This window comes from Scomber scombrus, chromosome 12 (assembly GCF_963691925.1).
Source record: "Scomber scombrus chromosome 12, fScoSco1.1, whole genome shotgun sequence".
Classification (NCBI taxonomy): Eukaryota; Metazoa; Chordata; class Actinopteri; order Scombriformes; family Scombridae; genus Scomber; species Scomber scombrus.
Genome location: NC_084981.1, coordinates 9,698,983 through 9,720,012, shown reverse-complemented (window position 1 = coordinate 9,720,012; position 21,030 = coordinate 9,698,983). Strand labels below are relative to the sequence as shown.

At 42.7% G+C, this 21,030-nt stretch overlaps 1 protein-coding gene across 2 annotated transcripts; it reads right to left on the bottom strand.

Annotated features, from left to right (window-relative positions):
* Nucleotides 1–235: 235 nt before the first annotated feature.
* heatr5b (HEAT repeat containing 5B) lies at nucleotides 236–20,845 on the bottom strand. Of its 2 annotated transcripts, none has more exons than XM_062430176.1 (36): nucleotides 20,821–20,845; nucleotides 19,561–19,722; nucleotides 19,261–19,472; nucleotides 18,642–18,750; nucleotides 18,306–18,455; nucleotides 17,648–17,819; nucleotides 17,396–17,553; nucleotides 17,013–17,307; nucleotides 15,380–15,535; nucleotides 13,888–14,138; nucleotides 13,658–13,769; nucleotides 13,399–13,551; nucleotides 13,210–13,309; nucleotides 12,973–13,082; nucleotides 12,724–12,887; nucleotides 12,413–12,588; nucleotides 12,164–12,269; nucleotides 11,864–12,054; nucleotides 10,761–10,920; nucleotides 10,441–10,630; nucleotides 10,054–10,223; nucleotides 9,785–9,923; nucleotides 9,513–9,692; nucleotides 8,994–9,248; nucleotides 7,805–7,986; nucleotides 7,618–7,686; nucleotides 6,333–6,512; nucleotides 5,974–6,220; nucleotides 5,237–5,473; nucleotides 4,872–4,999; nucleotides 3,615–3,759; nucleotides 3,176–3,448; nucleotides 2,641–2,865; nucleotides 2,382–2,533; nucleotides 2,051–2,264; nucleotides 236–1,471 (listed from the first exon to the last, which is right to left on the bottom strand). In XM_062430176.1, the coding sequence occupies exons 2-36, from the start codon at nucleotides 19,684–19,686 to the stop codon at nucleotides 1,164–1,166; spliced, it is 6,195 nt and encodes a 2,064-aa protein (XP_062286160.1). In that variant the 5' UTR covers nucleotides 19,687–19,722; nucleotides 20,821–20,845; the 3' UTR covers nucleotides 236–1,163. The 2 variants fall into 2 exon arrangements, with proteins under 2 accessions (XP_062286160.1, XP_062286161.1); XM_062430177.1 differs by having other exon boundaries at nucleotides 17,058–17,307.
* Nucleotides 20,846–21,030: the final 185 nt, after the last annotated feature.

Here is a 21,030-nt window from a genome sequence, read left to right as displayed (position 1 = left end):
TTATTATCAGCACCTCTGTATTGTGTTGTGTTCTTTTTTTTGTGCATGACATGATATGTAAAGAAATGTTATTAGTAAATGTTGGCTTGGGACGCTTGATTTGCTTACCCTGACTTCGCTGGAAGTCCAGACGCTCATCATCAATTCAACACAGTACACCCACTCAGTATTTAATCCCCAAACTGGGTTCAACCATCAGCTAAAAATGTGTAACCAAATACAGACAACAGCACAGTCAAGTCAAAGCAACTTTATTCAAATCTACCAATACCCCCATAACAGCTCTGCCCATTTAGCATGGCAGCTGATGCCCGCATGTATCAATTGCACAAAGACAGATGGATCAAAATTAAAATATAGGCAAAACTAAATTTGTATGATATGCAGCACCTACATTAAATAATGCAGTATTCCCAAGTTTAACAGCAGACGATACAGTCTTTAAGATAATTCAAATTTCTGCTTCAAAAAATTTAAAAGCTAAATGCAATGAATTTTCAAGAGGTTATAATAAAATATAATTCTGGGCTGAAAATAATAATCAAAAATTAATTTCTCATTCGTGTTTTAGAACATGTCATAGGAATGTTTGTAACATAATTTAAGAGCAAATGATATTTTCAAAAAAAAGAAAAAGAAACATCAGAAACAATCAGCAGACCCTAAGATCATGTACTAAATCAACTATAAATCAGACACTCGTGATTGTAATCTAAAGGGGGAAAAATGCCATTGTCATGGTGATGCAAATGCAAAAGTGGCACAGTAAACATCAACTTTTGGATAGTGAGGGATGATGGCAAAATGGAGATGATCGGGGAAAAAAGAAACTACAGGAAATAAACTTGTGTCCCTTTACAAATGTGCAACAAGTCTGAAAATGATACATTCACACGTATTTAACTACATATTTTTAAGTGAGACTCTTTCAAAGTGAACATTCAAAGGCTTTTTAATGATATTTACATAATTGCCTTGTTGACTTCATTCTTGAGTTCTCATCTGTCAAAAACAAAGATGAGATATAGAATAAATAAATACATTTAAGAAACTGTTGATACACAGACATGACATGTTACTGCATTGACAGGCAACAAACCAAACTGAAAAAGACAACATTATGTTAGGCTGTGAGAGTGGAGAGCAGTACATTTCTGGAGTGTTCAGAAAAAGCTTGTCTTGAGTTTGATGGTTGGTGCAGCTTGCACAGTCGGCTGAGCTAGCCTGGCTGCAGCTTTGGCTTTGCTGCTGGCCTGGTTGGCCCGTATAGCGGATTCCAGGCGGGTTTTAAGCTCAGGTGCTGCACCAATTACTATCTTGAAGGCAGCTGGATAGAGGGGGCCAATCCGCATTAAGTTCTGAAGGGCAAAATCATGCAGGCCTTTGGAGACTTGGGGTGCGGACAAGATGGCATTTTCATCCAGAAGGTAGGAAATGAGAGTTGGAACAAGAAGAGCCAGCAACTGCACCCCTGTTGAACAATTAGGCATTAAAAAAAACAAACAGAAAAAAGTAATTAGAACAGTCAATCTGAAAAGTGCTGGGAGAGTTTTAAGCCACAAATCCAAACCAGATATACAAGGCACCACTGAGAATGATGCAGTGGTTACCAAAAGGCTCAGGCAGATCAATTCACCACAGTGGTAAGAAAAAACACTGAAAACAAACTCGGTAGATCCTAATCATCAGTCCAATATGTGATGCCTAACACAAGCTGCATCATCTCATAGTGCATTTGTGCAGTTCTGCAATGTAGTTTGCTTTGCAGAGGACATAAAAACATGAAGAAGTGGGAAGAAGATATGAGGGAAAAAATACAAAATCTATGAATTAAAATTCATATAGAATTATGTGGAAATCACTAAAATCGACAGTAAACAAGTGCAGTGATCCAAAATTGAACATTTAATGCTCTTTTGTGCTGATCTTTGACAGCACACATCCAAAAGCGCTGAGCTAAATACTTTAATAGATCTACTTTAATGGAGCTAGACACTTTAATGGAAAAACACAGTACTTTAGTGGTCCATTAAGCAAAGGGGATACTCACGGTTCTGCTCTTCACCCATGCCGACCAGATTTTCCAGGACCCTGATGCCCTCCTGCACAGCCTGCAGCTCAGCAGCAGTCCCTGGCCGACTGCGCTCCACTGCCTTCAACTTCTCCACCATTAGTGGAGCCAGGGCGTGAATGTAAGGGGTAGACAGGGCACGGCTGGAGTGCTGAAACACTGACAACAACAGCTGGTAACACCGGGTCTGAACCTGTGGCAAAAAGAGTGAAATCATTCACTTAAATCTGAAATGTGTCTAATACACCTTTTTTTTAGGTTATTAAAATTTTTCCAGCTGTGCATCAGCTGTTTCTATTCAGGCACTTACCCTGGGATCACTAGAGTTAAGGGCATTTCTTAAGCGGTCTATGCAGCCCTTCTGCAGGACAGTCACTCCTACAAGTTCACTACTGGCAGACAGCAGGAAGAGTGTAATTGATGTCAACATACTGACTTCATCCATGTCAGGCCTGGACTCATCTAAAGAAAAGCATAAACAAGCACAACCAAATGATGGACGATTTCATACTTATTGGTTGCCCTCTTCATAGAAAACTTAAGAGTCATGGTCTAATGTAATTGTTTACCTGGCTGTGAGTACTCGAGTACAGAGGCCAGACTGCTCCTCACAAGGCCGGTCCACTGTGTTTGCAGGCTCTCCACCCGAGCCAGTGGGGAGGTGATGATGGTCTTGATGCCCTGCAGGGCAGCAGACACGGGGACAGGGACCGAGTTGTCAGCCGTTTTAACTGCAGTTTCCCTCAGCACCCCAGTGATTAGGAAGAGAACAGTAGGTAGGATGGTCATGCTTCCTGTAAAAGAAAAAAGAAAAGACAGGAAATGAGGAAAGATTTGATTGCATTGCTAATAATACTCTTACATACTCTTAATCTCACATACAAGCATACAGCAGTTTACGATGCCAACTGAAAGGCACAAAGAAACCACAGCAGAGCCAGCTTTGTCAGTGAGTTTATGACTCTGATTTCTCATTAGCATACACAAATCTGAGCAGTGCAGAACAGACAGACTTGGTCAGAATTGTTCTAAAAGTGATTTTCTACAGAAAAGATGAAAAGACACTGCCTTTGTGTGTGTGTGTGTGTGTGCCTCCGGCCTCACCAGCAGGGGAGCAGAGCGAGGGCAGTTCTGCCAGGATGGAAACTGTGTTTGCCACCAGGCGCGCGCTGTCTTCAGGCAGTCGCTGAGGCCTGAGTGGCACATGGCTGGGTGACTCCTTCACACGTGTATTAAGCTGTGGTAAGTGGCGAACCAGGATGAACACGAGCAGCTCCATGGCTGCAAAGACCAGAGACTTGCCAGGGACGAGCTCCCCCGTGTCTCCTCCTTCCCCTAGGCTGGGCTGAGAGTCTTTCTCGCTGTCTTCCTCTTTGCCTGAGCAAAATAGCACAGTGACCTAGATTACTCAAACAGCCACATCACTGCAACAACTTTACTGTGTATATAAAACTTGCTCAGTCATCCTTCAGGAAACAGCATGGTGAGTCTGTGTTTTTAGAGTATAACAGTTGTAAGAGTTTAAAATGTGTCAGTTCCTGACCTTTGCTGGTCTTCTGTCGCTGAAGATGGTCCTGAGCAGCCCTGATGGTCTCTTGTACTACAGCAGTAACCTGGAGCTGAACAGCAGGAGGGTCCCGGGTCAGCAGCAGCCTGTGGAGCACGTTCAGGAGCTCCACTCCCAACAGCTACAACAGAAATAACAATGACAGCGACATCACTGTGAGACACCAAAAATCCTGCATTCAAATTCAGAGAGATGCATTTTCAGAGTGAACATCTAACAAGTTTATGTGGTCTAATTTACTGTACTCCATACTCATCTGTTCTGGCCTACTGCCAACAGGTCCACAAGGAACTGTTCTATATGAGCAGTGGGGAAGCCCATACAAAAGGGTGTTGTTGTGGTTTAGATATTTAGATTTCTGTTTGAATTAGAGCAGATTGCACTCCAGAAATTCATCAAATCCAATAAAAATGGCTTCAAAATAACTTTCATACGGTATGTCAACAGTAATAAAAGTGCAACATTTTTTGCTATTCAAAGAAAATAAAAGCTGGTGACAACAATCATATTGATTATGTATGCAAAACTGTAACATGTTGATATATAAGATAAGCCAAAAGCAAGCAAGCACACCACAAGGAAGAATCGTCTCCCTCCCTCCCACATACACACACACACAAACACACACACATGCACGCAGGCACACAGGGTCAGTTTGTGGTTCCAGTCTGTGACATGAGACTGTACTGACAGCGTGGCAATTTAAGGGCTGGATCCTCTGAAGTCCACATTTCTAGACTGAATACGTCACAAAGGGACAGCCATTTCAAAGGCTCCTGCAAATGCTAGTGTCCCATTACTCACTGTGTATTGTGATCCACTTGTTTAAGGGAGCACTTGAGTGATCTTGGCCACCTCGTAAAGTCAGTAAACATCACGTGACCACGTCATATTCACCAGAAAATCACACTAAGGTGGTCCTCAATCACTGGTAAACATATCACTTGAACTAGATCCATGAAGCAGCCACTGCAGTGTTAAAATAAACATGCTCCACTCTTTGTAACCAGTTAGTTTGTTGAGGATCAACATATATGCAATCAACTGTAAACACCACACAATAGAAACTCTCTCAGTTAGTTGATTTTGAAATATCCCAACTGAAATAGTGTTTCTAAGAAACAGCTACAAAGTTTCAAATAAGCACATTTTGTTTCCTATATTGCAGACACAAATTATGCCACATGGTTTCATTACATATACCATCATTTCAACTGTCATTTCTGCCTTTACCTGGTCCTCTGCAATGTTGGTCTTAGCACATGGAGATTCTAGTAGGGTGTACAAGGCCTGCAGGCAGGACATCACATGTTCAATGGGTTCCTCGGGCCGGGGGAAACAAAGGAACTCTATACTGACACCTGAGAGACATAACACAAAAATGCACTCAGGGCGTGTTCATGCTATTCTCTTTTTCCGCTATGTATCCCTTTTACTGACAGATGTATGGTGGATCGGTGGCTTTAAGGTTAACACAAAACAGTTGCACCTTGCTTTTTAAATAAATCTTACATCTTCTGAGTACCAAACAACCCAAAACCAATACTACATGAGAGAAATCATCAAAAATTGCAGATGAAGGCGGTCTGTTTCTTTACCCAACATTAGATGCATTCTGTCTTTGAGTGACTCCTCAAAGGTCTTAGTGGTAGAGGAGGCTCCTGGAGGGATACCAGGAGTCTTGGAGGGAGCTGAAGGAACCTCTTCTTTCTCTTCACCAACTCCAAACCCGGTGCTGTTCAGCCACAGGGCCACAGCGTGCAGGACGGGGGCCCAGGAGCCGCGGTAATGGAGCCGTGCTGTGTCTATAGTCTCTGGCGTATAAAACGCTCCACCTGAAAACAGATAAAAGAGTGGGAAATAGCTTGTTTTGACCAAGTTTGTACAAATGTAGACTCACATAATCCAACATAATATATTTATTTTTAGACCACTTGAGATGTTTATTATATTTCACCCACTCGAAAACAAAAGACAAAACTTCCCCAAGACAACTCTAACAATGTGTGTGGAACGTCTAATCCCATCTAAACAGCTATCTGTCAGTACTTTAGCAGATGGGTTTTGTTGACATTTTATCAAAAACAGTGAAGTAAATTAGGTTATTTTTTTATAACACCAAGAGCTCTCTGGAGAATAAAATCACATCTTTTAAAGGAGCAAAAGTAGAACAAAGAGCTCAAAAAGTGGAGCTTCAATTAGGCTAAATCTCAAACACTGCGGGTCTAAATTAAGTTATGAACGTATGTATGGAAATGAAGAGGTAAAAGCAGAAAAAAAATCTAACATTTCTTGATTATGTTCAGCATTCAGTGGGCAAGAATCTGTGTTATACCATCAGGGGGCAGCTGACTGGAGAACTCAGCAGGCAGAGTGAGCAGAGCGTAGTCTCGAAGCATGGCCAACCACAGGCGGCTGAGGGACGGCAGCTCTGGCTGCACCAAGGTGATGAGGCTGTCAGGTGGAAGCACATCTGCGCCCAGATCGTCCTCATCTTCATCCTCATCCTCCTCTCCACTGCGGACTGGCTTGGCAGGCTTAGACTCAGCCTCTTTCTTGATCTTCATCGCCACCACATACACCTGATCAAGAAAGTCCACGTGTAGTCAGATTTATTCTGTGCATCATTTGCAGCATAACAAATAATGGGGCAGTGCTGTGGTCAGAGCAGAGTCACAGTGTCTTCAGTCTCACCTCAGCCCACGCTTTGAGTACAGCCAGTTTCTCCATCGTGGTCGCGCTCTCACTGTACAGCTGACTGGATGAACCCTTCCCAGCCTGCACCTTGTCCAGCGATGACACAAGCAGGTTGTGGACTCGCCGCAGGTCATTGAGGTCACTGACTACGCCACTACCAATCCATGTACTACACACCTGTGGTCATGAATCGCAACATTAGTTTACAGTTTATAGCACTCACTCTCCGACACTCTTTTGTTATTTCTGTTCTGTTTCTGTTCAAGGTTGATAAACCATTGAAAATAAAACTAAAAAGAACAGTTATTATTAAATATTGTTAGGGCTGTAACAGTGGAGCAGACACTTACTAAGATTATTTCCTTTCTGAGGAGGAGAATTATTATATAAATGTTAGGCACCCCATGGCAGGGATTTAAGGTGGTTTTCTTTTAAGGGATTCAGAAATGTGTGATGATGCAAATGTATGTGTCACTACAAAATGAATTTGAATCATTTCTATTTGAATTTAAATTGCTCAACTTGAATAATTACATTTTAAAAGTGAATTTGAATTTACATGATTTGACTTGATATTGTTTAACTTGAATAATTGCATTGAAAAACTGAATGTGAATAGCATAATTTAAATTAAATCTATTAACAAGACACCTGGCTGCCTGTTTGCTTATTCAAAATTTCAATCACATTTCTCTCTTGGTCATATCATGTGACCATGCAGTTCTGAAAATATGTATTAAATGCCCTGTTAGATAAGTATATTTGCTTTTACAACCTTTTACAACCAATGAAGAGAGAAAGCCTGAGATCAAGCTTTTGGCCTTCAGAGAGAAAAGAAATAGTGCAGACAAAAACACTCAGCCAAAGACATAGAGGGGAATGTCAAAGAGAGGGAGGTTTTTTTAATAATAATGCTTGCGGGCATGTTTGTTATTTTCCACTGTCACTCATTCTCCACATCAGCCAAATAAGTCAAAGAGCATTAAGCCAGAAAATCTGACACTGCTGGGTTTTAAGGGGATGATGACTCACTATGCAGTGGTAATTAACTGCTATCTCAGTAGCAATACTATAAAGGGCTCTAACATCATCAAAATATTTTAATATATGCTGGGGCTGGTCAGTAGGATGAATGATAGAGTACAAACAGAGCTGGTTGCTAGGTGCTTAGAGCATAGCATCTCTCCATTTCTGCAGTGCACACCTCAAACTGGGCTACGAAATCCTTTGAATGAACAAAACATTACTTCTAGAGGATCCTGAATACAGCAGGGAGTCTTACCTGGCATGCTTTAGCTGTTATGTCAGACGGCGTATCGGGTGAAAATGCAGGTCTGAGGGCAGCTCCAACCTAAATGAGTTCATGATCGGCACAAAGTTCACTTCAACAATTTGTTTTACATTTGCTGTATCACTGTTAATTTTTCAACTTGTGCAGAATAATTAAATTCCATGAAGTCACGACTCACATTAGCCTGGTATTGCTCCAGGATTACATGCCCTGGGAACTCGGGCTCTGGTACAGACGCAAACTTTTTAATGATGTCCTCCAGGGCCTGAAGGCCAGCCATCCTCAGCTGGTTACTGTGGTCTGTGGCCGCCATGAAGGCCATGCGGATGAGGTCAGACAAATGGAGCACCAACAGATCCCCTGGACAGAGACATGGGATGGAAATCAAGAGGGATTGTGTGAAGAATTCCCATATGGATTTGTACTGGAATGTGTCCCCCACTGACCAGTCAGAAAATGAACAGAATCTATGAGAAACGTAATTTTGCCATTCATTGTTTAATATTTGCTTTAGTGATGCTTTGATGATGTATGCCAGCAGGAAGGTACAATTATTGCCTCAATCAAGGTCTCTGTGTTAACTGTTTAATAACCCTTCTTATTGTGAAAATGAATTGAAAATAAAACACACACACACACACACACGGCACATCAGTTTTTAGAGCTTCAGTGTGTACTTGCAGCGACTAAAAAGGAACTGGATATTGACCTTGAGGCTGGGATTTAAATGAGTTTTAGCTGAAGTGCACCTTTCAAGGGATTAGTTGGACACACCAGCATTGCAGGCCGACCATCCACTCAATCCAAGTCACTAAATTTGGCATAGCTGCTTCCAGAGATGCAGAATCACTACACTGTGCTCTTACTGTGGAGTCTGTAGAATGGCCCCTTATTTCAGAGGAGCTTATATAAATACTGGGTCCTCTATCTGTCACAGTGAAAAAAAATATATCCCTCCCACATTTGCTTACTCATCTCTAGCTTTATTGCATCTTTACATAAAAGCACATGAATGAGCTTCTTCAGTGGCTGAGAGTAGAGCTGCCCAGAGATTGAGGAAAATGCATAAGCTCGGCCAAAAAAATAAACTCAAATTTAAATTTCGAGCAAACGCAGCAGTCTGTGCCAACCAAACAGCTGCAGTCTACGTTAGAAGGAAACTCCTAATGCTCCATGTAATCATCAGTTTTAATATTGGTACATGGCTTTAAAAAATTCTATTTGAAGTGTAGAATTGTTTTTATAACCTCAGCCCTCAGTCCTCATTCCTTGTGATTGGACTTGAGATCATGGGTGCTGTAAATCAGTCACAGATCCTTAAGTGAACTATGAGCAACTCTGTTTGGCAGTGCTGTGCTGTGTTGTACCTTTTGGGTTCTTGGCTTGTGCGGAGCGGGCAGCTGCCAGGTTAAAATGCGTTTTGTCTGCGTTCTCACACAGCAGGATGATGCGGCACAAGCAGTCCGCAGCAAACACCCGTGTCACCCAGCGAGGCGCCACAGAGGGCTTGGACTTGTCGTCTTCACCCAGACCTGTAAACATGGTGTCATCGTCCATCTCGTCTTTTTTCTCAGAGTCCTCCTCGTCCTTTTCCACTTCGAATGTGACGGCTCCTCCTACGTCTGAAAGAGGAGATGGACACACAACGGCAGATTTGTCCCACCGTGTCAAAAAGGTTGTTTTTTTTTACTAGAGAGGACTGACTGACACTGTGAATGTTGTCAACATACAATATCCTGCAGATGTGGACCTTTAAAGCTCACTAAACAGTGAAAACTGCTCTAGGCTTTTATCTTGACTTATCTTAACCTTTGCTGTTTGATACCTTTATTTCCTTAGAGACAGAAAATGTTAATGTGTGATATTTAGTTTTTTTGTAAACTCACCTGTAGTTGCTGCCAGGACATCCTTGCAGAGTTTCAACCAATGAGAAAGCTTTTCCACAGCAAGAGACGACAGCATGTGGCCCAATGTGTCATGAATATCGGAACACAGCTTCCTGTCTGTCTCCCGATCCAGCATGCCGAACAGAACCCCCTCCAGACCCGTCTCTGTGATGTTCAGCTCTGAACCAGGGACAATGTCGACACAATTAAAGCGCCAGTGACTCACTCAGACCCCACACAATGTTCTTGTTAGCTTCATGGTTTGTACTCACTAATGGTGTTGTGGTCTCCGCCCCTCTTCGCCAGGCTCATGGCGTACGCACAGACCTCTGCAGCCTCTCTCTGAGCGAGCTGTCTCAGGCAGGCCACGGCAGCACGACGCAGCAACAGGTGAGAGCTGCATAAGTGCACCTGCAGGGTTCCAATTACACAGTAAAATTATGATTTCTAGTCTGAAACTCTGTTGCACATATCAGCCACAAAAAAATATAAAATGCACGTGAAGTGATATTATATATAGTGATAATAAATCTTAGCATACACAGAGACAGGGCACCAAGCTGGACAGGTTGACGTGACGAGGAGCGAACATGTGCAGCTGCTGCAGACATGAGATGGCAGCTGCCTGAACCAGGGAGTCAGAGTGGTCCTGCATTATGGCACAACCAACCAGGCAGGACGAGCGGATAGTGGAGATAGTGGCACCGTTTCCTAGCAAATCCAATGTCATAGATTAGGGAACAAGACAACAAGATATTGCATTTTTGTAGTTAGTGGATCCACGGTCCGTCTCCAGGTCTGTGTTAGAGGCCTGTAGTGGATTCAAATCAATGACACTGCCACCTGCTGGCATGAGGTGGGTATATTACAGTTAAAAGGCTTTTAAAGAGAGTCAAATTCGAGACAAAGTTATTTCTGCCACAGTTACCCTGTAATTCTGGTCCGACAGTAGTGATGAGGGCTCCAAGGCAGCGGCCCAAACACTGGTGCACCTCTGTGTGAGATGGGGGCACCGTGAGGAGCAGTGTCAGCACCAGTGACAGGGTGGGCTCCACATAGCCTCTGTACATGGGACCACTGGAGTCCACGATCAGAGCCAGAGAGTGCAGAGCCCAGGTCTGAAAAAAATTGGATAGAGAATATTGTGTGATTATTTTCTGATCTCTGGGTCATGGAAGGAGAAATGAAAGCACTCTCAACCCTCTTGGTGAATTTGGAACTCCATTCCTCCCGAGTAATTCATCATACCTGGACCTCATGAGAGGATCCATCCTGGGCCAGAGCCAATAGGATGCTGACACTGGTCTTTAAGTGCTGGCCTGAGCCAATTCCTCCAACATATCGATGCAGACAGCCAAGAGCCAGTGAATGGCCTGTTCTTGACACTACATCACGGGCCGACTTCAGCCTGGAAATGGAGGAGGAGGAAAGTTATGGGTCACTTGATTAAAGTCAAGAATGGGGAGGCAAAATAGTTTCAGTTGAAGATTGATTTAAGATCATCAAAGACGGATATTATTATCTTATGAACACCTGAAAATATCTTTGAAGTCTTCCTCAATCAGGAGAAATATCAGAATAAAACATCTTACGCTTGAATGCGTCTGCCAACCAGTGAAGTTGCAGTTTACATCCATGTCTGTCCAGACTCATGATATTTGTAGTGAAGACTAAAAGGTATTAAATGTATTTTCCATGTATGTGTTCACATGCTTGGCCAATAAAGCTGATTCTGATAGAGCACAAAGTTGTAGCCATGACGATGCATCGAATATGGATGCTACTGCAGAGAAGCTACAAAGTGTCACCAATTCAGTATCTGACCAATGTTAAATATGGTCACAATCTGCCCTTCTATTCCTGAGTTATGGCGTTGAATAATAAGCCAGAAGTGTTTTTGCAGATCATTATGATATCATAGAGAAGTTCACCTTTGACCGTTATAAAATCTCATCACTTCATTATTTTGTTCTATTTGATATTTGTGTGATAATTAGCATATGAATTCTTGAGTTATGGCCAAAAACATCCTTGACCTTTGACCACCAAATTCTAATCAGTTGAATCCAAAATAGATATTTGTGCCAAATTTGAAGAAATTCCTTCTAGGCGTTCCTGAGTTATCACGTTCAAGAGAATGGGACAGACAGAGGTCACAGTGACCTTGACCTCTGACCACGAAAATCTAATCACTTCATCCTTGAGACCAAGTGGATGTTTGTGCCAAATCTGAAGAAATTCTCTCAAGTCATTTCTGAGATATTGCATTTCAGACAATGGGATGGACAGATAGACGCTGAGGCATGAAACACACAAACACAGCAAAGTTTAAACAGATGTAGAAAGCTTACTTGTCGAAGCTGGTCTGTGCCATCCTGGCAATGAAAGTAGCCTCTCCCACCACCTGAGCCATCCTGCCGAGGGCTTCTCCAGCAGCACAGCGCAAGATGGGATTGGGATTGTCCAGTGCTCCCATCACCAGGGCCAGAGCTGATTTCCGCACCTCCTCAGGGCCCAGAGTACTCTTGTTTTCAGCCAAACCCTACAGTCAGACAGGAAGGATTAGATACATTATTTTTTTTACTGCATATTACATGAATAATGAAACGTGACATTCCTATCTTATGAGTGTAGGAAGGACGTTTTTTCACCTTGAGGGCACTAAGCACTGCAGTGAAGATGTTCAGTTGGACTGCCTGCTGTCGAACTCCTTTAGCCTGCTTTATACACTCTGCAAAGTGGTCTAGCATCTGCAGCCTGAATCACATACAGCATAAGGTTGAATGCTTTTAACCAACAGTTTTACAGAAGAACAGTGGACACAAGTACAGATAAAAACCAACAACAAGTATTCCTTATTATATTTTCCGAATTTCCAAGGCAACCACTTCACTGCTCACCTGTGTTTGAAGGAGACATGGGGAAAGACGACACCGAACAGAGCCACTGAAGCGTCGATGACTGAGACACCCAAAGGGAGAGGCCCTGGGATGGCCTCGCCTACAGGGACGCGCAGGTATATGGAAGAAGGATCATGCTCCAGAGCCCCGCTGCCAGACGCACTGTTGGGCTGTAGCTGTTTAAACACAATCATACAGTAGTTTTAACACCATTAGTACAGGGAAAACATCATATAGTGACCCAGAGATCAGAAAATAATCAGACAATATAGTGCAGATAGTTGCTGTTAACCAATTACAGCTGATTTTACCTGATCCTCTATGGACTTGTGGTCAGTCTCCTGTAGCCAGGAGCCCATGAGCACACTGTCGTCATAGTGACATAGAGAGCGCAGCAAGGAGGTGGTGGTGTTGGCTGAGTTGTCAGTTAAAGTGAATTCTGCCACCAGCTCCCTGAGGAGAGCGTTGAAGCTGCCTACACAAGCAGAGTACAGGTTTTACAGGTCAAAACACCTTCCCTCGTTGTTGCCTGCGTCTTAATAAAGAAATGCCTGTCTTACCTTCATATGTCTTGGGAGGCAATAGAGCCAGGATGTCGTACAACCTGAGTCTCACCATCGCTGCACTTGCTTTCAGATGAGCACCATGGACTTTAATGATGGCAGGGACACTGATAACAAAAAAACATCACAATCACTAGACAGATAATCAGAGAAGTCCCGCAACAACGACAAAATACATTCCTATCTTCACTATCTCTAACAAACAAACTGTCTCACTTAAAACATCATACTCACTGAGACATCATAGTCATGGCACATTCAATGGGAGTCATCAGCCGGCGGATTACATCCTCTGTCAGCAGGTCAGGACAGTGGGCCACAAAACTACGCATGGCTGTAGAAGGAAGGAGCAGGACTATGATCAAAACTGACAGCGTTGATATTACAGACCATGTATGGGTAAACAGGAGGGTATTCCTTTACCACACAGTGCTCCGGCTCGGCCCTCCAGGGTGACCTGCCAGGTGAAGGCGTCTCCTCTGGCCTTTTCTGCCTCCAGCTCTTTCTGTGAGCGAGGAAACACGTTCCTCCACAGCAGTAGCATCTTGGGAAGGTGGTAGCGCACGAGAGAGGGACCTGGACGTGTACACAAACACAACGCGGTGGCAACACTGTCAGTGAAAGGGAGAGGGGATTGCTGACAAATCACGCCCAAGAGATAAGCAGCATCTGATAGTCTCACCGAGAGTCATGAGGGCCCCCAGCAGCAGCCATCCAGCCTGGGTGCGCTGCAGCGAGAGTCGACTGTTCTGAGCAGCTGTCCGCAGGAGGTCTTCAGCTATACTCACCACCAACTACAGAGAAGGAACACTGAAATGTCAATCTTTACATCTAAATAGGTGGATCAATTAGGCTGGGGTAGAAGGAACCAATAAGACCAGATCATTGATTGATCAGTCTGTCGTCACACACCTTGCCCTTGGTGTGAGGAATACCCAGCGGACACTGGTGCACGCCTCCTAGTAGTGCAGCCATCGCAAAGCTGTAGCCGCTCACAGCCTCCGGTGAGCTCTTCAAGTTGTTGATTCTCTCTGCACAGCGGTCCAGCAGTGGGGTCAGCTGATATGGCAGAGCCACAGCAACACAGCGCAGGCACCATGCAGCGGCCAAACGAGCCGCCATGCTTGGGTGCACAAGCACTGAGGTCACAGTTTCAAGGAGTCCTGGGAAAGAGGACAAGGAATACAGTTTAATTTGTGAAAGAATTCAGACTAAATTATTTTCCTCTGACTGTAAATTCCCATAGATTTGATTCACATTAAGACTAACATGCAACAAGTGCATGTACAGTCGTCAAACTAAAGCTTCTAAAACTAAGAAGAGCTTGTTCATGTACACTGAAGTACATGTTGTTTAATTTACCTCATGTTATTAATATTATCAAATGGGTTTCATCTCCATTTTATGTTTCATGGGTCATGAGGTCAGTGGTTTGTGGGTGTGTGTTTTTTTTTAACCCCCATAGTGCACTTAGTATGTTTTTTTTTCTGTGACAGCTTCTGGTCGTGCCTGACACAGATAAGACCCACAGTGAGGTTAAACTTGTGAGAGGATGCATTGGGGTAAACTGAAAGAGGCTTATTCTGGTTAATCAAGACAGGTGGTGAGTCTGTATCTGTTGAGAGAAGGGAGGTTCTGTTATGCTCATGGCTTATTAATTGCGCTTTTCCACTACACAGTTTCAGCACGACTCGCCTCGCCTCGACTCGGCACGGTTCCTTTTCCATTACAAAAAAGTACCTACTCAACGTGGGCGGGGTCGTCATAGAACGGCTCCACGAAACTGCCGTGACTTCGTTTTATACGCGACACAAAACACACAAACAATGGAGGACATTGAGGCAGTGGTGTACTTGCTGCTGTATGTGGCTTTTTGTCTCACACAAAGCAAGAAAATTGAGCCGTATGGCTGTAACTAGGGTTGTAACGCTGCTGCCGGTATTTAAAAATGACGGGTTTGATTCTCGTGTGGGACGGCTCATGACGCTTCCAGCGACAACTACCAATCAGCAGCCAGCAGTGTGTCGACGTCACATTTTAGTACCGGCTTGGCTCGCTTGGAACCTCACCAGAGCAGGTACTAAAAAAGGACCAGGTACCAGGTACTTTCCCTAGTGGAAACGCAAAAAGAACCGAGGCGAGTCGAGGCGAGGCGAGTCGTGCTGGAACGGTGTAGTGGAAAAGCGCCATAAGTCGCAAATCAAGACAACAGAAGTACGAATTCTATATATTGTATTTTCACTTTATTTTATCTTGTGTTTCTTAATATTATCGAGTGGGTTTAATTCAGTTGGTTGGTGGCACTGTTATGTTCAGAACATAAATACCACTTGTGTTTATTGTAAATTACGTGGACTAAAACACACACATATGTTTTTATATATGTGCCGTGTGTGTGTCTCACCTATCGAAGGCTCCTGGATGAGCGGTGAAGCTGTGGCACTCAAGCTCTGGACTAGACTGCCCAGCTCTTTTAGGGCGCAGACCATAACATGCTGACTGGCAGAGACATCGGCTGCCCCCGCCTTGTTCTCTCCGCTGATGTCATTCACTACTGCCTCTGGAAAAACACGTGGCAGAAAAGCAGGAATGGAAAAGAAGGATTTATCATTATAAAATTCAAAAAACGTACAAGTTGAGCAGAGTAAAAACTTCTGGCAACATATTAAGTCATTACTAAACTTCACACAGTAAAAATATAACATCCTACTCATATTAATGTGTGCAGCATTGATGGATAAGATGTCCTGCACTAAATTGTGACTTGGATTGAAGATTTTCTTTAAAAAATGACTAGGCACTTTGTGGTTAATTATGGTGCATAGACACAAAATAACAGGTTGCAGTAACCTAACTGGCTGGTCACATTAGTCCATGTTCTGCTGTTACACATTATAAATCGGCTCAGTTCTGCAACTACAGCACCAAGATCCTTCAAAATACTGAAGAGCACACTGCTACATGCCAAACTCAGAGCTCTGAGGATTTTATTCAAACCAAAAAACAGGCACAATGTCGTTGTTGTGGTGACAAGACAACAAGACAAACAGTAATATTTTATCTGATTGCTCCAGAATAACAGCTTGTATCCTCAGAGCTCTGAATAGGCAAATATTACAAGAAAGCAGAGACAGATCACACTTATGGAAAACATCAATAACAGACAGAATAGATTTAAAGCCGCTTCTTGAACTGTGGCAATCATGTTTTTCAATGCAACTCGGGATACAGGGAACGGACTGTAGGATACACGTGGTTCCAGGAACCTTTACTTTTTGGTGTCTATATTTCACAGAGTCTTGAGAGACATCAACAATCCACATCTTTTTCAAAGTCTATTATAACATCAATGAGAACAATGTAAAGTTCGACATAGAAGTCTGAAGGTTGCAAAGCAAATCAGAGTAAGAATCATCCTTTTTTTGAATGAGATAAAAGGTGATTATAAAAAATGATCGATGTGTTTGTCGTGAAGCGGAAAACAAAAACGAACGCGTGGAGGGAATTGAAATCAATAAAACTAAACGATGGTACAAACGTGCAAATATTGTGTCTTGTTGCTGTGGAGGGAAATGGCTTGTTCCTAGTCTGTGAATTTAGTGGCACATGCTGCATTTCTGCTTGTGTAAGCCGGGTGTCAGCAGTCAGGAAGAGTAATGTTATCTGCTCCTCGGGGATTGTAATGCAATAACAGAATGTGAAATTCACAGGCAAACAGTCATGGAGGGTATGCAGTAATGCAAGCATGAGTAAATTTAATGCTGAGTTGGCGATAGATAATGTTTCTGATATTATGATGCTGCTTGTGATAAAAAAAAAAAAGATTTAAAGGGAGAGGAAAGTAATCAAAAGGAAGCAAAGGCAGAGAGAAAGAGGGAAAGCAGAATTAGGGAAAGCCATCTCCGTACACAACACGAGACAGAATAGAAAAACCATCTCCGTATGCAGCACATGCTCAAACCATGCAGAACTTTTAGAAACTGAATGAGTAGTGAAGTAAAAAAAACAAAAAGTGATAATAATGGATGAGTACTTACTCTGTAATGCTCTGAACCGTGATATTTCCCCCCCATCCTCCTTACCCACAGCCCTCATTTGCTTGCTGATGGCTTGGCAGATTTCTTTGCCGGCTGCAATTTGCGCTTTCTCGCCAAGTAAGCCCCCAAGGGTGGCGCGGAGCATGAAGGAGACGCAGCGCCGTGAGTACACAGCCTCGACGTGAGTCTGCGTGGCCCGCGGGTGAGACACTAGGTCCAAAACATGGGACAGGAATGTGGCGAAGTTGCGTTCCAGCCACTGACCGCCAAGTGTAGTCACAAACACAACATAGGCCTGAGGAAGACGGAGATGGATTACATGTAGAGGTGGCTAATAAGACAACATGGCTGCAATTCGTGTTACGTGTGAGGGTTCAGCTCACCTGTGTGACTCCCACCCGCACCTCCCTGCTGACAGAGCCGCCCCCCTTCAACATTTCCCCTCCGCTCTTCAGGAAGCCGGATCCACCACGCAGAAAGCCAGTGGCCATGAGCTCCAGCACCTCCTCCAGAGTGGCCCGCTTCACATTCTGACGCATCACTGAAGGGGGAAAAAAAGATTTCAAACCGCTGAAAACAAAAGTGGTGAGCTCAAATCCAAGCCATAAACCATACAAATTAACTCATTAACTTACCTGCTGCTTGTTTGGGCATCAGAGCAGTGGCCATGACTGTTCCCAGCAGTTTGGCCACAGCTACCCGAACGCCATAGTTTGATCCCTCCAGGGCCTTGTAACACAATGTGGCCATGTTCTCCAGTTCTGTGGTCCACATGAACACCGCCTCATTCTGCAGCTCCAACAGGCACTGATCAGAGAAGAGGAACCAAGATGGAGTCCTTTAGTAACATTTACATTACGAGCTACGAACAGGAAACATCTCTTGTGTTTTGTTTTCCTGTGCTAGGAAGCCATTTTCCCTATGAATGCTCAGTTTAGACCTATCATAGCAAAATATACAGGCCACACAACTTGTACCACACGCAGTTCAGCTGATTGCTCTTTTGAGTTTTACACAGGAAATCATCTTTCACAATAGGGAGGCGATTTGCACAAGTTAACACATCTGATCAGAGTCTGGTCAACACAATGACATAGCAAAAAGATGTGTTAGTGGGTTGTTTCTCTAATGCTGGAGTGTGTGTCCTTTATTTGACTTGTAATGTTGAACTGAAGCCTTATTAGTGTAGACTAGACTGGAATTGTATGAATTTTTTCTCCGGTGACTTTTGTCCTGTATTTTTCTGGTTTGTGCTTGTTGATTTCATTCACATGCTTCAGTGTCTGGACGTACCTTTGCTACTGCGCAGCGCACAGCCATGGACCTGTCTGTGAGTAAAGAGCGGGCATTCTTGTAGATGTCTCTGTGACATGAAGCTGCGGCTCCACCCAGTCCACTGAGCACCTTCTGCAGGCTAAGGAGGATTTCTCCTCTACCTTGGGACTACACAAGCAGCGAGACAGATGGATTAAAGTTGGAATAGGGGGACTGAAATAAATGTCACAACCAATTCTGAATAATAAATCTCTCTAGTTGTACTATAGTTCCTATAGTCCCAATACATTCCTGATTTAAGAAAATGGAAACCTATCTGTGTTATTCTCTAGTGTCGTACTTTACATGCCATACCTCTGCACTCTTTAATGCCTTCAAAAGATTATTAATGGTGTCTGGAAAGGAGCTTCCAAGCATCCTGCCCATCTTCTCATAAAAGGCTCCGACACATGCCACTGCAGCACTGCAAAAAGAAGTGAGTGTGTGTGTTAAAAGGAAAGTATACATGATAGATAGATGTATACTAAAACACTGCAGGAGTGACACAATGCCTCAGTGATTAACAGGGGGGTCCAGAGTCCAGACCCCTGTGTATACCCCACACCTCACTCTGTATAGAGACAAGTGGGCATGCCAGATGATATACAACCACAGTTAGAGTCCATTAATACCAGAAAGAAATATAGCATAATATCTGCTCATGTACAATTAATCCCCTACTATAAAACATGAAACATCATTCTGCAGATTAACTTTTGGCTTAACTGTTAATACCTTTAAATGTGGAGGCAGTGCTGAACAGCTTCTATCTTAATGCAAATATATACAGTCCTAGTCAAAAGTTTGGACACACTTTCTCATTCCAGTAAGTGGGAAGATGTGTCCAAACTTTTGACTGATAATGTATATAATATCTAATTCATTTATGATATCTAATGAAAATACACACTGCTGTGATTAAATGGGGTCTTACAGTTTAGTTGGCAGGTACGCAGGGGTGTCATCTTTGCTTTTGATGATCTCGTTGCATTTATCCAATGTGTTGAAAACAGTGAAGGTGTCGCCAATGCTGTAGAGGGTAGCGAGGTTTTTGGCCAGCAGTTTTCTTGTTGGTGGACCAGGAGCGCTGCTGATCAGTCCCGTCAGCTGTTCCACCAGCTTCTTTTGTTTCTCCTTCACATCCACCTGCCATTCAAGCACAAAATAAAGTCACAAACTGTGCAGCATTTAATGAAAATGACAGTGTAAGCAATGTCAAAATGCGAACGATCACCTTATTTGCTGCCACCAGCACTTTATCCAAGAAGCGGAGCCATTCAAAGATAAAGACAGGCCTTTTTGCTTCAGTGATCTGGGCCAAAGCATCTTCATTGAGCAGCAGACTGTGAGCCAGCTCCATGGCGAGGACGTTTGTGTCAAAGTTGTGCCCTCGCCTCTGCAATCAATCAATCAAACTTTATTTGTATAGCGCATTTCATTCAGGCTAGTGCAATACAAAGTAACAGGCCAATAATAAGAGAGAATAAATAAAGACAGCAAACTAGAGAATCTCTGATACCGATAATGGTATTGGTTATCAGACTGATAATGACTCAATATCTGGATTGGGTATTGGTGAAAATAGGCCAATCTGGTATTGGATACAGTTATTTTATCAAATAACAATTCAGTACATTTATGTATTTATTTGTTATATTTAGAAAAGTTAGGAAAGCAATTTGAAAATTTGGTCAAATAAAATAGATTTAAAAACTATAATAATAATAATAATGAGAAGAGGAATAACAACAACAACAACTATTATTATCATTATCATTATTATTATCATCATAAAATAGAGTGAAATTGATTACAAACTAGATAAAATAAATAAAAACAAAACAGGCAACTAAAATTGATATTTGGAAAAAATAATTATAATGATAATGAAAATAATAAATAAAGCATGAATACAATAAAATAAGTGTAAAATAAGTAAATACTATATAATATTAATAATTCTCAATGGAAGCAAAGCTACACAGGAAGCAGGCTTAAAGCCTCCCAGCTGCAATAGCAGTGTAATAATAAGAAGGTTACTTTGTCAGAAAATGTTCCCTCTCATATGTCTGCCCTTTCATCCATTCATAATATTAGAACCAAAAATTAGTGAACATTTTACCAAGTGTTACAATGACTTCATTAGGTTTATAAGCAGTAATTCAAAGTTCAATCAGCTGTCAGTGCTATAACGCCTTTTAAATCCGTGCTTACTTATCATATAAACCTGGTCAAAGTAAAATCTTAAAGCTGTGTAGCAATAACACTTTGCTGTTTTGTGTTGACAGCTGCATCCAGCTGTTGACAGGATAGCTGGTTAACTTAGCAACCTAAGCTAGCTACGAGGAACAAGCCAAACTCCGAGTACACACCCAAACTGAAACTCGTTAGCTATCTATCGTCGCCTTTATTTAAATGTCAGCTGTTCACGGACACCTCCGCGACAACATATTCCTGAAACAAGTGCTGTTTGTCACCAAATTGTTCATCCTACCTGTGTTTCGACAACCGAGGATGAATGACGACGAGGGTCGACGGTGTCGCATTAAAGAGCGTCCGATGTGAAACTACGGGAAATAACGTGTAGAAAATACAGCTTTAAAATAATCAACAAAAAAGTGCAACATTATGTGTATCATTTTACCCAGTTGTCTCTACGTATGCAAAAATAAACACCTTCCATTGACTTATTTATCAAAAGTTC

Excerpts from the sequence above, each read along its gene's own strand:
- heatr5b (XM_062430176.1), bottom strand. The coding sequence starts at position 19,686 with ATGGAGCTGGCTCACAGTCTGCTGCTCAATGAAGATGCTTTGGCCCAG. Across the intron at positions 12,888-12,972 it reads GCCTCCCAAGACATATGAAG|GCAGCTTCAACGCTCTCCTC; the intron begins GTAAGACAGGCA and ends CTGCTTGTGTAG. Across the intron at positions 7,987-8,993 it reads ACAAGCCAAGAACCCAAAAG|GGGATCTGTTGGTGCTCCAT; the intron begins GTACAACACAGC and ends GTCTCTGTCCAG.